Genomic DNA, 16,552 nt, shown 5'->3' on the forward strand with positions numbered 1-16,552 from the left:
CGCTCATTAATTAAAGTAGGAAATGGGAACCAACTAGGTCCAACCGAAATGTTATTGAGGTTGTCGAGCAGAATTATTCGCTCTCGGCATTATCAGTGGCTCGCACGAAAGACGCAAGTTCATTCAGTAATGTGCAGGGTCTCACTCTCTTTCAAGCGCTCAACAACAGTGCAACATAGCACTAATTTACGGGAAAAATCCGCGAAATATCTCGCATATTTATTCAGGCTTGCATTTATCTCTAAGCGTAAGTGAAAAATCGATTCCTTAATTGTATCTCTTTGCATGGACTTGACGAGTAGCTTTCCTGGTCTTTTGTCTGACCAGGGGACAATTTGTAGTCTATTGGCAGTAGTCGCGTACGGAACATAGTTTGTTTCTGACCTGGGAAGCTATTAAAGGCAGCTCTTGAAGGTGTAGGACTTGAAGTTATATGTAGAGCCGTGAGCAAAAGTGGAGAGGCCGCCGCTTCGGCGGCGGGAACACTTGCAGGGCCGCCCCAAGGCGCTGGTATCTCGCCGCGCTCGCTCGCTGCGAGAGTGCCTCGAGTGACGACAAACTTCCCCCTCGCTCTCGCGCGGGTGTTTATCAGGCCTGATAAAATCCTAGTGCGGATTTCGGCTGTTCTGCTGGTAAATGGTCGCGTCGAAGACGTGTGAAAAGAAAAGTGTGTAGTTCCCGAAGGGAAAGTAGCGGCAGCTGCTGCCACTGTCAGCGCGCTTCGGCGGTAACGCCGTCGGTGGCTTGCCTGCCTAATTAGTCGGCTGCTGGCACGCTACAAGAAAAAAAAAAAAAAAAAAACATGCACGGGAAACTTTGCTCGAGCCTTGAGGAGCCGCTTTTCAGCCCTGATTTTCTTCTTCAATCAGTAAATAGCTGTGAGAATGTCAGTTGGGATCATGGAAAAAACACAGAAAAGAGCTGTTCTCTAAAACTAATGCGACCGCATACTGAGAGCGCGTGTAAAACGCAAGCAGATCTTTGATGTTGCGCTTTAAGTGTTGCAAAATTAGCATAGCTTCAAGCCTTCACTGCGTGGATACCTTTACTGAAATTATTATAGTTATGCGTGGTAATGGAGATGGCTTTGTGATACCAGTTTTCTGTAACATAGCTCAATCTGCACGGAGTCATGTTGCACATTTGTGAGTCTGATGCGCGCGATTTGCGATTCCATGAGCAGCCGGTCTTTTTTTGTAAGCTAGGAAGGTACTAAAGACAAAAACGCAAAGAACATTACCTGCTATTTTCTTATAGCACATATTATAAGCTTTTTTTGGGGTACAGTGTAAATGAATGGGACACGACCGCAAGACCTTAAGTGCGATCTGGAGCAACACAGTGAGGAAACGAAGGAGCAGAAAATACTTCGAAGCGTGGCAGCAGCCATTGAGAACTCAGCATCTGAATCCAAATCCTTCTTAGAAACGTGCCTTTCGTTTAATGAAGAAAAAAATAAAAAGCTTGTTCCAGATCGCCGACTGGAATTTACTATTATGTGCATTAAACGAGAAAACAATATGGAGACGAGTTCCCAACTGACGATAAAAAACATTACTATTTTTTTTTTCAGCATGGAGAAAACGCGAAATATTGATGAAACTAAAATCAAATCTCCCTTTACCACTCTGGAGACACGTGGTTTGACGCCCCGTTTCCGCCCGATTGGTCCGTTACTGCGCGTCAAATCAATTGCTGGTACACTTTCTGATGCACCAGTCGCCCATGGACATCTCAAATCGCGCGCTTCAGACTCACAAATTTGCAACATGACTCCGTGCATAGTGAACTCTGTTACAGAGAACCGGTATCACAAGGTCGTCACCATTCACACGCATAACGAATAACTTCAGTAAAGGTATACCCTATGCCCATTTCGAACAGTGAAGGCTTGAAACTATGCTAATTTTGCAACAATTAAGGCGTGACATCAAGGCACTGCTTCTATTTCACACATGCTCTCAATGTGCGGACGAATTAGTTCTTAAAGAACAGCTATTTTATCTGCTTTTTCTCGCCATCCCAACTGGCATTTTCACAACTATTTACTGATTGAAGAAGAAAACAAGGTCTGAAAACCGGCTCCTAATGGCTCGAGCAAAGTTTCCCGAGCATTTTTTTATGCAATCCACCAATGGCGTTACCACCGAAGCGCGCCGATAGTGGGAGCCGCTGCCGCTACTTTCCCTTCGGGAACTACACACTTTTCTTTTCACACCCCTCTTCGACGCGACCGCTTACCAGCAGAGAAGCCGAAATCCGCCCTAGGAATTTATCAGGCCTGATAAACACCCGCGCGAGGGCGAGGGAAAGTTTGTCGTCACTGGGGGCACTCTCGCAGCGAGCGAGCGCGCGAGATAGCAGCGCCGTGGGGCGGCCCCGAAGATGCTCCCGCCGCCAAGCGGCGGTCTCTCCACTTTTGCTCACGACTGTACAACCTTTGTCAAAACTATGCAGCTCGAACGATCCGCTTTTAAGCCCTTTAACGGGCTCGTTGCGCACCTCCAGTGTTCGCATTCCCGCAGTTGAGGAGAATCTCCTCGAACCCCTTCGCGAGCTTTGGTATTAGGAGTGTTTCCAAGAGCCCCGTTACAGGGGTTGAAGGCAGCCCCTTAAGCTGTATATATTTGACCAACACTGCCTACAACGAGGAATGGCAACCGAAAATTAGAGTAGCGCAAAGTTAAGTCGTGATCTGATTACGGCGCGACAACATTAGTAATATCAACGGAAATTCTATCACCATCGTGAGCTAAACTGCATTGGCATCCGCTTTTGGTTCGAAGTGGTTGAACCCTGGCAACCGTTATACTATGGCCCATGTGCGTCCGGTGAGCATAATATACCATGAAATCAACAGTTGTTTCGCGCTGAACCGTACCGTTTAACTGAGATAATTGCGCACGCTTAGCTAGAAGTTTGCACAGGAAAGCGCATGCGAAAACCTTATTTTTCTTTAGTAAAATCGTTTTTATTAGCGGCCGCCGCTGGCAGCTTCGCAGATGAGCTGCGAGATACCGATGTTTTTGACGTAGCGCCCCTTGAGCCGGTCAGGCGAGTTGCAGGGCGGCGTAGTCCAGCTTTGCGGAACCTGGTTCAGAAAACGCGCGTTGCAATCGCAGTCCAGGGGGTTGCCTGCGAGGAGCGAAGACGGAATCAGTACAAGAGCCTATGATCGTGGAGCGACCGTCCTCGGATAAGGTCGTCAAAATGTATTCTCTTCAAAGTGCCTGGTAGTCATGACAGAGGAAACAGTTCATTCTGTCCAGCTATCACGCGTGATACAAGACGGGCACGAAACTCCAGCTAGTTTTCGTTTCTTATGAAGGAGTTCTACTTTTCCACGCTATTTAAACGAGTGCACTGCCTGCGGTGAGCGGGACATCCGCGAGCGTTCGACGAGTGCCGTTGGCTCGCAAGGAGGTGACACGTCGTTGTCTCCCTGACCGTCGTCGTATTGTGTCTAGCTGTTTGTCCTCGGCCCCCGTGCAGATTTTGCTGTAAATATGCCCTGCTTATAATGTATAAAGACGCCTTGTGTTCATCTCTTCGACGCTGACTCGGTTTCATCGCTACCGCCAAAGGAGCAGGTCGCTCTTGTTCACGAAATGAGTAACGTGAGCTACGGGCCATACTCCCTTCGTCCGCACAACAGTGTGTGTGTGTGTGCGTGTGTGTGCGTGTGCGTGCGCGCGCGCGCGCGCGTGTGTGTGTGTGTGTGTGTGTGTGTGTGTGTGTGTGTGTGTGTGTGTGTGTGTGTGTGTGTGTGTGTGTGTGTGTGTGTGTGTGTGTGTGTGTGTGTGTGTGTGTGTGTGTGTGTGTGCGTGTGCGTGTGTGTGTGTGTGTGTGTGTGTGTGTGTGTGTGTGTGTGTGTGTGTGTGTGCGTGTGTGTGTGTGCGTGTGTGCGTGTGTGCGTGTGCGTGTGCGTGCGCGTGCGCGTGCGCGTGCGCGGCTTCCATTCTCGCAGAAAACATATGTAAAGGGTAGAATTATGTCAAGCATTATGGTGTCGCAGCACTGGCAGACAAGGACAAAAGGACTAGGGACACACACAACTGCGCTGAACTTTCAACTTTATTTTGGACGCTTTTGATCCGCGCATTTATAATTGACAGAAGAAACTGGACGCGCAAGCGCACTCACAAGACAGATATAGCAATTGCAGTAGCAGCATCGCAATCTCTCGCTATCTCAGAAGCCGAATCGCAATCCCCGTAGCCGTATCGCTATCTCAGTAGCTCTATCGCAATCTCAGTACGAGAAGGCCGCCCCATAAAATCGAACGCGGTGCAACAAACACTGAAGAGGCTATAAAAACAAGGCATAGAAGCAAGTAAAAACAAAATGCAGCATGATAAATGAAAAATGGCCAGCGCTGCGACATCATAATGCTGACAACCACCACCAACTAGCCCAGCAGCATACCCTACATAAAATTATGTATAGGTGCAAGTATATTCAATCGATATAAAATGTTTTTCAAAATAAAGTATCGGAGGCCATCGGACACAGCGCAGAAAATAATGCTCAAAAGTATGAGCAGGAATGATTGAAGAAGGCTATGGCGAATGTATTTGAAAATATGTGCCCTGCAAGTACTTCAAGCAGTGCAGAGAAGCAGAAAGAATGTCGATAAATTCACTCTAGACTTGTACTGTTACATCTGGGATAGCACTTCATTTCTTTTGAGATTGATTTAAAAGAGTAATTGTGGACCTATTATGTAGGAGTGATTTTATCGAGATCGTAGCTAAACTGCACCCAGTCAGCTTAACTCTAGAATACTGTCATTCTTGCAGTATATTGGCGACACTTCCAGAGAACATAAGTCGACAATTCGCTGTGCGCACTTCTCTGAATAATCGAGAGAATCCTACTGAACTTCCTTTTCCTTAAATGTAGGCTACCTTTTACGGACCCTGTCCACAAAACTGTGATCCGGGCTCATGAAAGAAGCGCAGTGTGAATATGGATATCGCCATTAGCTGGAAGCTATGGGCAGCCGAAAAAGTGTGGTGGTTCCTCGGTCCAGCGCTTAAAGGAGTCTTCATTGTGGCCACAATGAAGATTCCTTTGCCAAGGCGCTGACGAATCCAAGATTCCTTGCCTAAATGTTGGCCCCAGATTAACGCACACGAGGCTTGACCGCCTATTATTTGAAATTCGTTACTTTGATGGCAGCAACAGCACCGTGCACCATCGGCTCACAAAGGCAGAAGACAAAATGATTATCCTACATTTATCGAATCTTTCCTGAGCAGTTAAGGATGGAAACAGAAGCTTGAGGTGTTTCTTTTCAAAGAAGGCTCGTTAGTTGCTGCAAGCTAATTTGCTGGGTATATGAACACAGCACTCATGGTGCACCTGCTATTCTGTAAATACAAGCTCAGTGTATTTAGCAATATTACGAATGGTTTGGTTTGTGAGGTTTAACGTCCCAAAGCGACTTAGGCTATAAGAGACACCGTAGTGGACGACTCCGGAAATTTCGACCACCTAGGGTGCTTTACCGTGCACTGGCATAGCACAGCACGCGGGCGCTTGGCTTTTCGCCACCACCGAAAAGCGGCTGCCGAGGCCGGGATACTATCCAGCGTCCTTGGGAACAGTAGTCGAGCGCCCTAACCACTGCGCCACTCCGGCGGGGTAATATTACGAAAGGTGTAAGCAAGTTCATGGTACACGTTGCTAGGCATACACAAAGGATGAAATGCCCTGCCGCGGTAGCCTAGTGGTTCGGATGCTCGAGTGCTGATCCGAAGGACGGGGGATCAAATTCCGGCCGCAATAACCGCTTTTACAAGGGGCCGAAAAGCAAGGTTCCCAAGTGCTGCGCGTCGTCAATGCACGTTAAATAACCTGTGTTTGAAACTTCCAGGGCCCTCCACTACGGCTTCCCTTATAGCCTTAGTCGCTTTGCTATGTCAAACTCTATATAAACTAAACCGAGAGATAAACCTTGTGTGAGGAACGCGCTATTTTGCTCTTCTGACCAACACCATTTCGTCTCTTTAAAGCATTGAGCTTGTATTTTTTTAGTGGCCATAGTAGATTACAACTAAAAGAGCGTGCGACGGCAGTCGGCTCACCGTCCAAGTGAGCTGTAACGTTGGGATGCTGTGTCAGCAGAGGAGCGAAGCTCTCTTGGTTGAAGTGTTTGATGTCGTTCCCTTGAAGGTTAAGCTCCGTCAGGTGAGGTGCCTCGACCGTTAGCTCTGCCGGCAAGGATGTCAGGTTAGCGTTCCTGCGCAATACGATAGCACAACAAGAACGGAAGACAACTTGTCACTATTTCACAATTCGGATATTCGATAAGCACATATGCAAGAGACTGTAAAGGTAATGTGCGGAGTTATATTCATCCGAGCACATATGAAAACCGCTAGAGGCCCTAATGGCCGATCACTTTGTTCATTCGCCTTTTTTTCCCTATCCATTTGCATCCAGGTGCTAATGACCACGCCATTGGCTACACACTGTATAGTTTCGCCTCCAGAAAGGCAGGCTTAGGCTACCTAAAGGATTGTTTCGATATGCAGATGTTCTGTTGTAAGGATCGATCTGCTCGAACTAACGCTTGAAATAAAACTTACAGCTGTCGGTAAGGCTCGTGTTCGATTCAGTTGTGTTCTATCGAATACTTACGACTCATTCGCAAATGAACATCGAACATTAGAGGAGCAGGTCGCTGGCAAACCGTATGGATGTAAAAACTACAGCAGACTGCGTAGACTGTCGGGCAGCCTGGTAGTGCGTTTGAATCATTGGGTTTCAGCAAAACGGAAACTGTGACTATGACTCTAGACATACACCGTCCTCCGTTCTTCTATGAAATAGAATACACACGCACGCATGCACGTGCATACCATTTTGAATGTGTGCAACCATTTTTTACATTTTGTTTCGGAGAAGCACCACGTCTAGATTGATAGCTCCGAAGTGTCGGATTTTTTCAGTTCCGTTGTAAAATCCGACATTTCAAGAGCGACAAAATCCTCTTGATTAAGCCACGTACAATCAATAGTTGCGAGGTGTACTGCTCTTCAATCAATACAAAGGCCGGATTCTTATTGCTCGCACCCGAACTGAAATATGTGGGCTGCCGGTCAAAAGTGAACTGAAAGGAATACTTCATTTGCGTTTGGTATTTAATACCTAATGTCCAAAATAACGCTGCATATCGCTTCAAAATAAAGCCGAAACCATCTAACTGTTTTGTAATTACGGGAACCTGCTGGCTTGAGATTTACTCAATGTGTTGTGTCAGGCAATTATCTTTTCGAAGAAGGACGAAACTCTTTTTTTTCGTTCTCTTATTGCGGCTTGTTCTAAAAGTTATTTACCCTACTTTGCTCACATAGCTCTTCCATCTTCATGCTTCGCTCGTGGTATAATCAAACCGAATACTAATGCCGAACTGATAGGCTCAAAACGCAAAGGGCAGTAAAAAGAATCTAATGACCTCGTTATTTCTTTATATTTTAGCGCTTTTTTTTAGTATCGCTTCCGATTTGTACCTGAGTGTCAATGAGGTGAGCTTCAAAGCTGGCTGGGGCAGCATCGTCCGGGAGAAATGGTTCAGGTTGCTGTTCTCGACGCGCAACGCCTCGATGTTTACCAAGCTTTGCAGCCAGTCTGGATCCACGCTCGAGATCGTCGAGTTAGTGATTCGGATGCGCTTTAGATTCTTGGGAAGCTGGTTGAAATCGCTGGACAGGTGCACGTAGTGCATCTGATCGAGGACGAGCTCTTCAAGCTTGTTGAGAGGGGCCAGCAATGACCAGGAGTGGGGCACCGTGCTGCCATCGCTGAAGGTGACCGTTTTGAGCCACGCAGTGACGCCGCTGAACGGGTGGCCGCCAGCTGACTGGGGAGTCTCGCCGTGCACCCGCACGTTGCTGAACGTGAGAGAAGAGGCCCTGGTTCCTTCAAACGCCGCTGGTGGCAGGTAGTCGAGATTGCTGTCTTTGAGAACGACGTCAACCCTCGAGTAACGATCGGGCGTGAAATCGCGGCTGAGGAATCTGTCGAAATCAGTGTGACTAGTGAAACGGGAGCAAATGTACGTAGTGCTCGGGCTCCCAGTCTCCACGCATGTCGGAGTTGCGGTGGCGAAGCGTGCGAGCAGAGCGCACAGGACCAAACTTCTCGGCGCGAGCATAGTTGCCGTCCGTGTGCGAGCAGCACCGATGCGTGCGTTCCCTATGCCGCTTCCGCACTGCAAGTGCTGAGTGCTTACCCGCCAGAGCCGACTGCTGAAAAAGCTGGCGATATTGCGCACTGAAAGGGAACACCCAGCAAGAAGAACCCTTGGCGGATGCGTTCTCGCAACGTGGAAAGAGAGCCGACACTTGGTGATAGCAGAGATCGCCTTACTGCTCCGCACTTGCCGCTGAGTTTTCTTGTCCCATCTGAAAGTGACCGTACGAAGGCCGCCCGCAACTCAAGGACATTTACAGCTTGTGCGCCAACAGGAACCCAAGTCTTTATGTTATCGGAATCCCGCCATGCCGACAGTTGTTGCTATGGGTCAGCAAATGAACAAATGCCCGGCGAAATAACTAAGTGAAGTTTAATACGCTTCACCAACTCGCCCGTTTGGCTATAGTGATAGCTAAACGGGTGAGTTGGTGAAACGTGTTGAAGGGCGAACAGCTCAAAAGACAAACACAGGAGCAAAACATCTACACGAAAAGAAGTAATTGCGTTTATCAGTTATTGTGGCTTTGGTTTTCTACCGCAGCATTTGCTGAACTCACGAAGGTTTTGGGCTGCTACACGCGTTGAACTTGTGTGTAATGATATCTATACAGAGGAAAATGTTATCGCAATATCGTTACTGGCGCAATACAGTTTCAGTAAGGGTATCTGGCTAACGCTTTATCGCTGCTATTAACGAATGTTCACATTAAGCTAGTCTAAATATACATATATAACAATCATGGAAAAAACATTCCCCCAATGATGAGATGAAAGATACTAGATTTCGTCGCATCCTAAATAAACAGGTGGGATGCGTACCTTTCTGGCAGCAGGGCCGAATGTTGGCCGTCCTTCCAGATTTCAGGCCGCCTATCTAAACTGCGAAAAAAAAAACAAATCATCTCGTCCTTCTCGTTGGCCCACCGAATTCTTTTCGTGTGAGGACATTTCGCAATGTGGTTTAAAGCAACTGTGTCGAGGTTACGCCAATGAAAAGCTTTCGCTGCTCGGTTGTTTAAACACCTTGACTTACGCATCATAATCTGGAGAGCTCAAGGGAAAGTTAGAGGATCCAAAGGAAGTAGCTGATATTAACACCAGAAGGGAGGTTGACGCCACACATTTTGCCGGTAGATATTTTTTTCTTTTTTTCATCGCGCGGGCTGCCTCAGTGGTGACGTTGAGACGTGTTATATGTATATGATTTGATATATGCTTATATGAAAATTAGGCGCACCTAAGCAACAATAACGATAGTGTCGCTCATAATTAGACCCGCCACTCCCTATATCTCGACTCCATGGCGTTACACGGGGAGAGGTTACAACATGAAGACTCTCTCACACAAAACATTCGCCAGTAGTCAAGGGTATCTTCAAAGCGGAGAAGGTTAGATCTGGATGCCTACAGAGAACTCACCCTCCCGTTCAAACTTCATACACTGCGGGTTCTGTGATCCCAAATGCAAACTCTACGGGGAGAAAGCAGGTTAAGCCCCACATGATGTGAACCTGTCCAGAAAATCAACCTGCTAGATGACAGGTGCCAACGTTCGGCCAGGTACCCAAAACAAGTGCTGACTATTGTGTGGTATAGGTTGCCCTGTCCAGCTCTGAAATCTGGAGTCGAGGCCCAACCGTGCTCGTAACACGAGCACGAACAGCCGTACGTCCGTGCTGGTCCACGGACGACAGTCCCAAACTAGGGACTTCACCCACACATTTCTCTTGCTTATCTCCTAATAAAGTTGTTTAAATCACTCAGCATAGCCTAACCACCCGGCGCAACTTCATCGCTGAGAATGTTCGTTCGACATTGAGTTTCCATCGAAGGAGCACTCCCTCGTTTTTCCTGAAGGGTGGAATGGAAGGTTCGGAAATAAGTAGCACGTGTCTGTGAAATGATCCATCAGGGCGAGCGGATGCAAACTCTTTATGTAAAAGGAAAGAAAGACACATTTGTCTTTATTTCTGCTTGCATTGGTCATGGGAATTAGATTGTTCGTATTGTCACTACAGTGGCTTTCGTAACTAAATGCGATGTCATGATTCTGTATCCGGACTTTGAGAGAGGCTTGAAAGCGAGAATCCGTAGTATAAAGGACAGGTCGCTTGTAAAGGCTTTATTTTTAGTTATGCGGTCCATAACTGATTTCAGACGTACTTTTCAAAACGTTTCAACCGGCAGCACAAACGCTTTTTTCACCCAGGAAAAAGCCGGAAAATCTGAGAGTTCCTTTCAATGTTAATTTTTTGCCCTTCAGAGCAAACTGGAGAGCACTTGGTGTCATTGAGGCTGACAGCTGCTTGACGGACGCATTTGGTGTAGCGAAGAGCGTCCGATACATGCGAACTCAGCAGAAAACGAAACCGCCTTCAAGATCAACGAAATAACTCACTTCTGGAAAAGAAGGCACGAGCTTGCTTAAGTTGCATGTTTCTTTGTTATTGTTTGTTTGTTTGTTTTTGTTTTCCTCTCACTCGCGAGTGCGCGCGCCTCGCCATCTGCATGCCGCTTATGCCGGTTCCTTTGTCCGTAACGAGGTTTTGTGCGGTTCGCAGTGAGGCTCAGTGCACGGCCGATGGCGCCGATCGCAACAGACTAGAACCTGTTTAACGAGTGACCGACACGTTCTATGGTGCGCGGCGCAGAGGACTTCGCCGCCGCCGGTGGAACTCACTCACGCGGCCACAACACGGTGCGCACATCTCGGAAAGCAGCCACTCGGCGGTGGCGGAACCGCTCTAAATCATCCGCGCATGCACGTGGCGTGGCTTCGTAGTAAGCGCGGCCATTTGATGGACTACGCTGGGGGGCAGCGTTATTTGCGTCTGCCACTCTTCATCTCGCGACGGCGAAGGGGCTGTCTCGTAAACACACACACGTGCAGCGTCCGGGCCGTGTGTCCATCACCGGGCGGCACCTCACGCACGGGGCGAAAGGTGCGCGCGTGGCCTGTTTGAACCAGCCGCGTTGTTGCCAACGTGTGTTCTGCCTCATATAGGGTCGCTGATTATTTCTAATGAGGAGCGTGGGTTCACCCCTGCCCGGGTGAGTTCCTAGAGCATTTTCTGCGAAGCGTCACCGAAAACGTTTTTGCAGAGGAAGACACAACAGCTCTCCGTCGGCTGCTTTGCCCAAGCAGAGACATTCCAAAAGGCCCCGCGCTCCGCTGAGCCGCCGAACGGTCCTTTGGCAGGAATAGGCCGCCGCGGCGTTGTTTAGACTGCTGACGTGCGCCGACGAGTTATGAAAACTCGCTTCCTCTAGTCGATTCTTCGAGTTGATGTGTTTTTTTGCATAGTTCCGTAGCGCTGCGCTGTGGTCTCAAGAGCGCACTGATGTGTTTAGGAAAGAAGGGAGCGGAATAGCCGGTTTACGTAGCGGTAAGCACTGGTTCTTTTCGGAAGGTTCTCTCCGGTGGGCAGCAGGAGGCATCTGCATGACAGTTACTATTGGCAGCACTTGGACATAGCTGGACTCTTCGGTACACGTATCCATGATGTTTCAAAGCAATGCAAACGAAGGGCTCAGATGTGGAAAGTCTTGTGTGTTCCCATTTTATATGCGTGTTTTGGACGCACTGTGTTTGTAGAAAATGGACGTCAACGATGTCTTATACTTGTGTACGGAGTATTGCTCCCAGAAAAGAGTGCGCGACCTCGACGTTGATTTCGAAACACATACTCCGTAAGCCTAAATATGGGGAAATAGCCGAAATAAGGAGACCGTGAACGCATTGCTCAGAAACTCACAAATAAATTCGCGGCATTTCTCCCACATTTGCGCCTCTACGAAATGCAGCCGGTGACGCTTCGTTCTGATGACGTGATTCATGAGAAACATGGACGAAACGGAGAAAACAAACGAAAACGAAAGCGGGATACACCAACGACCCCTGGACAAGTTTTGGATATATAATAGACTAGCCAAACAGGCCGTCTGTTAGTATCAGCAGATGATACCATCATACTACCGACCACGAAGCTCTGTTCCTAGTTTTTATGAAGCTGTCCAAACTACACCGTCCTCGACCACTTCTACTCACGACATTGCGGCGTCACTGATCAGAAAGCAGGCTTGCACACCCACGCCGTTTGCATGCACGGCACTTTGCAGCATGCAAAGCTAGCGAAGATTTTCATTATTCGCTGTAAGCTGCTTTCTTGAGGATTCATCATCATCATCATCATCATCATCATCATCATCATCATCATCATCATCATCATCAACCTGACTATACCCACTGCAGGGCAAAGGCCTCTCCAATATTCCTCCATTTAACCCGGTCCTGTGCTAGCTGCATCCATTGGACCACTGCGAACCTCTTGACCTAATCCGCCCACCTAAATTTCTGCCACCCCCTGCTACGCTTTCCTTCCCTTGATATGCAGTTTGATACCCTAAGCGACCATCGGTTATCCTCTCTTCGCACTATACATTCCCTGCCCATGCCCATTTCGTCTTGATTTCTGCTAGAATATGCCAGTAACTTGAGGATTAGGTCGACACAATTCCCGAGCTTAACTCAAATAAACCTATAAGGGAGTAAAAAGGGAGTAGCTTGTCCTCTCTCTCGGCTAGTGGGTAGGCCCAAATAATCGCTTATATGACGTCAGCTAATATCAAAACGACCGCAGCGCCCCTCCCTTCCCACTGCGGTGGATGGGCAGGGCGGAAATTTTAAATGCTACTTACCCTCTTCTTTCACCAACGCAACAGAAAATAGAACTGCATTTGCGTTTTTAAACACAATTTTGTGCGCATATGAAAACCACCGCGTCTACTGACGCGTCTGATGCAAGGAGGTTGCAGACGCGGCTCAAGCGTGCCGTCTACTGCCTGGCTGCTTGATATACGTCTGCAAACACGGTGGATTTTCATGCGTACAAAATTCTGTTAGAAAACGCGAACGCAGTTTTATTTTCCGTTGCGTTGCTGAAAGAAGAGGGTAAGTAGCATTTAAAACTTCACCTTAAGCAACCATATATATATATATATATATATATATATATATATATAAACCATAGCTAAACAGAGAAGGCGATACCTAACCTTTCGCTTGCACAAACAGCGTTTGCTTAACTAAGGCACGGCTATTTTTGCACACCTTATTGACTGTACTGTACCCAAATAGAGATTTTGGTGGACTCACTATTATGCACACGGAAGCATTCCAATATTTGTCATTTCATCATAACATAGCACGCCATGAGCAAAATGCCAAGTGAGGTGGGTTCAATATGCGAACCACGTAGGGTGTGTTGCGCTCATTTTTATTATAGGAAGGGGCTTCAGCAGTCCCTGCAGATAACTGGTCTGAGCATTATGTCATGCTATATTAAAGAGACTATTTGAACCCCGCTGTGTTCAGTCTTTTGATTACGTGGATGTGACGAGGCATGTTTAACCGAATTCGTGCAGTCAGTATTATTGTGCTTACGAAACCAGCGTTGGGGGTCGAAGGTAAAGGAACATAAGGCCCATGGTGATAACAGTTCTCAGAGACAGGAACGAAGCGATCAGCAAAGTCCAGCCGCTGGTGTCGTTGCAGTGGAGGGGCGTGCTGTAGTAGGAACGAGGAAGCAGAGCAGGGCCGTAGGAGTCGTTTCGGGGTTCACGGGCAGGATGATTGTGAGCGGTAGTACCCCAAGAAGAGGAGCGCTGGATCGGAGCTGCCGGCAGGGAGCAGCTCTCAAAGGGATCGCACTGCGGCCCACAACATCTTGATGCAGGGAAAGTTCATCACAGAGAGTTTGTCGAATCATGTCGGGTTATTTCGGAGACTCATGGAAACCCACGCTTGTGAGAGTGGTGACAACTGGTAAGCGGCTGAACTTCGATGTAATGCCTCGCAGCTTAAGAGCTTCGAATGTGCGATAGTTTTTGATGACAACCGTGGCAGAATCCAAGCTATCTTTAGAGATTAAAAAGTTATAGACGTTATCCGCGGTGCCCTTTTAAAAGGTGCTCTGTCTTTTTCAGACATTCGGAGATTCAGCGCTCTGCAAAGTTTCAGCACCTCTTCAATGTACGTCGTGCACGTTTTTCCAGGCACTTGCGCTCGTTGGAGTAAAGTATGCTCAGCGCATTTCCACTTTGCCGCGGTATCCCCGAAACAATTGCGGATCTCCTCTTCAAAGCGGTTCCAGCTCATTAGGGACGCTTCATGGTCCCCAAATCATGTCAGGGCTGTGGCATCCAAGAAGAAAACAACATTGGCCAACCTGACTGTGTCATCCCAGCGATTGTACTTGCTCAGCCGCTGGTAATTGGTGAGCCACTTATCCACGTCTTCGCGAGCCTTGCCAGAAAAGGTCCATATATGCATACCCCGCACACACACACGCGCGCCTCTCGAATCCTTCACCTGAACATTTTGGGGCAACAAACATACCCGAAGAGCTGCACATTAAATTTCGCGTTAATGAGTATCGTAATCGCCGACCGATATATTTATCTATTGAATTGCTGATGTAAAGAACAATACCATACGCAACCCTTTTCGAGTTGGATATATAGCTGAATTGGGCTGTTCACAGCAGTGACATGTGGCAACACCAACAACAACAAAAATGATTTGGTTTATGGAGTTTAACATCCCAAAGGTTTTCAGGCTATGAGAGGCACACACACACACAAAAAAAAAAAAGCTGAATGGAACTTTGTTTCCTAGTAACTGTGCCGCTTTTCTTCAACTACAGCCGTAACTTCCCCGGTCAAGGAATGTTAAACCATTTCATTGTAGCTACACTGTCCTATATCTAGATGAATTTCCAACTAAGCACATCTTGGCTGGTGCTCTTCCCTCAATAGAAATTAATTCTACCTTGAAAAAGATGCCGCGAAAGAACAGCCCACGAAAACAAAAAAAAGGAAAACGACAAACGGGCGCTGCGCAGTGTGGTGCAGCGCAGTGTGGTGCAGAGCAGTGGCTGCGGGGAATTTCGTACTCATGACCTCGAACGATAAATGAAAAACCCAACGCAGCTGTGTTTAGGGTCAAATATTGCTGTTTTCATTTCGCTATGCCGGAAAGATGCTTCAACGAGCTTTCAAATACGTATTTTTACCCTTCGATATATCGAACCACACTGCCGAGTAAGTAAATGTAAAAACGGGTCCGACCTTCGATATTGACTGCCTACAATGACGCATTATAATATTGCATCTCAATGGGAATAAACTAATTCTAGAAACATTGAAATATTTAGGCCCTGAACAACACTTTCATCGATGTTCCCGGGGGTATCTTACAGATAGAATACAATGCGTTGCGATTGAGAATAAATGTAGCGAATTTAACCTTGCAAAATTCGGAGTTCCCCAAGCAAGTGCACTGGTGCCATTGATATTCAGTATTTATGTCTGTTCTGAGATACTTAAAGCTATCATCATTAATATTCAAATATCCAGTGAAGCCGTAGCTAGAGATATCACAGGTTTTACCTCAGGACGTAAATTTTTGCAGCCTGATATATTAGAAGTAATAGACTGGCTAGCTCACAATTCAGTATTTTTATATATATATATATGTATATATATATATATATATATATATATATATATATATATATATATATATATATATATATATATATATATATATATATATATATATATATATATATATATATATATATATATATATATATATATATATATATATATATATATATATGTATATATATATATATATATATTGTTACGACGGGACGACGTGGTTGACTGCTGTAGCGCCGAACAGATCGAGAAATAGGGCTCAGCTGGTCAACCGCTGCGCGTCCGGCACGAGAGCTGATCCCAACTTCCTCTTGCTTGTCTTCTGCCATCCTCTTCAACTTCTTCAGGACTGCTTAAGGAAAGACTGCTCGTATTGTAATCTTTGTGATTGTCCTCTGTCAGCCAGTTTGTGCGGTCAGCAGCTGTTTGACCTGACATGAAATGAGCTGAAAAACTATCCGGCTGCGAGTGGATTTTGAAACTAGGCCGACGTGAACAGATCAGCTTCGCTGACCGCTGCATTAGATCGCCATGCCATCGCTGCATCACGAACGGCCTTCCAATATCCCATCGTTCGGTTCTGTTCAGACGTCGAACGTTTTATTACCCTGTTTATTTCCTTCAGCAGCGAAAACGGGCACATTTTACCTAGCAGCCTCCCATTTGCCAAGCTTTCTGTGCTATATAGACATTAGATCGTAACCTAGCTCTTTTTTTTTTTTAAAATAGAAGGTCTCTTAAGATGAGAAGAGCGAAAGACTACCCTTCCTCGATCTCCTATCATTTGTCTCTTATAGGGGTTCGTTGCAGAGCTACATATAATTATAATTGGTTTACAGGAAAAGAA

At 46.8% G+C, this 16,552-nt stretch overlaps 1 protein-coding gene across 1 annotated transcript; it reads right to left on the bottom strand.

The window, feature by feature from the left end:
- Positions 1–2,946: 2,946 nt before the first annotated feature.
- Positions 2,947–8,260, bottom strand: LOC146204836 (toll-like receptor 9). Its single transcript, XM_084589549.1, has 3 exons — positions 7,518–8,260; positions 6,090–6,244; positions 2,947–3,135 (listed from the first exon to the last, which is right to left on the bottom strand). Exons 1-3 carry the CDS (start codon positions 8,159–8,161, stop codon positions 2,975–2,977), a joined length of 960 nt encoding a protein of 319 aa, XP_084445675.1. The 5' UTR covers positions 8,162–8,260; the 3' UTR covers positions 2,947–2,974.
- Positions 8,261–16,552: the final 8,292 nt, after the last annotated feature.

The sequence above is a fragment of the Amblyomma maculatum genome, chromosome 1, assembly GCF_055883805.1.
Source record: "Amblyomma maculatum isolate TAMU_Amacu chromosome 1, ASM5588380v1, whole genome shotgun sequence".
Taxonomy (NCBI): Eukaryota; Metazoa; Arthropoda; class Arachnida; order Ixodida; family Ixodidae; genus Amblyomma; species Amblyomma maculatum.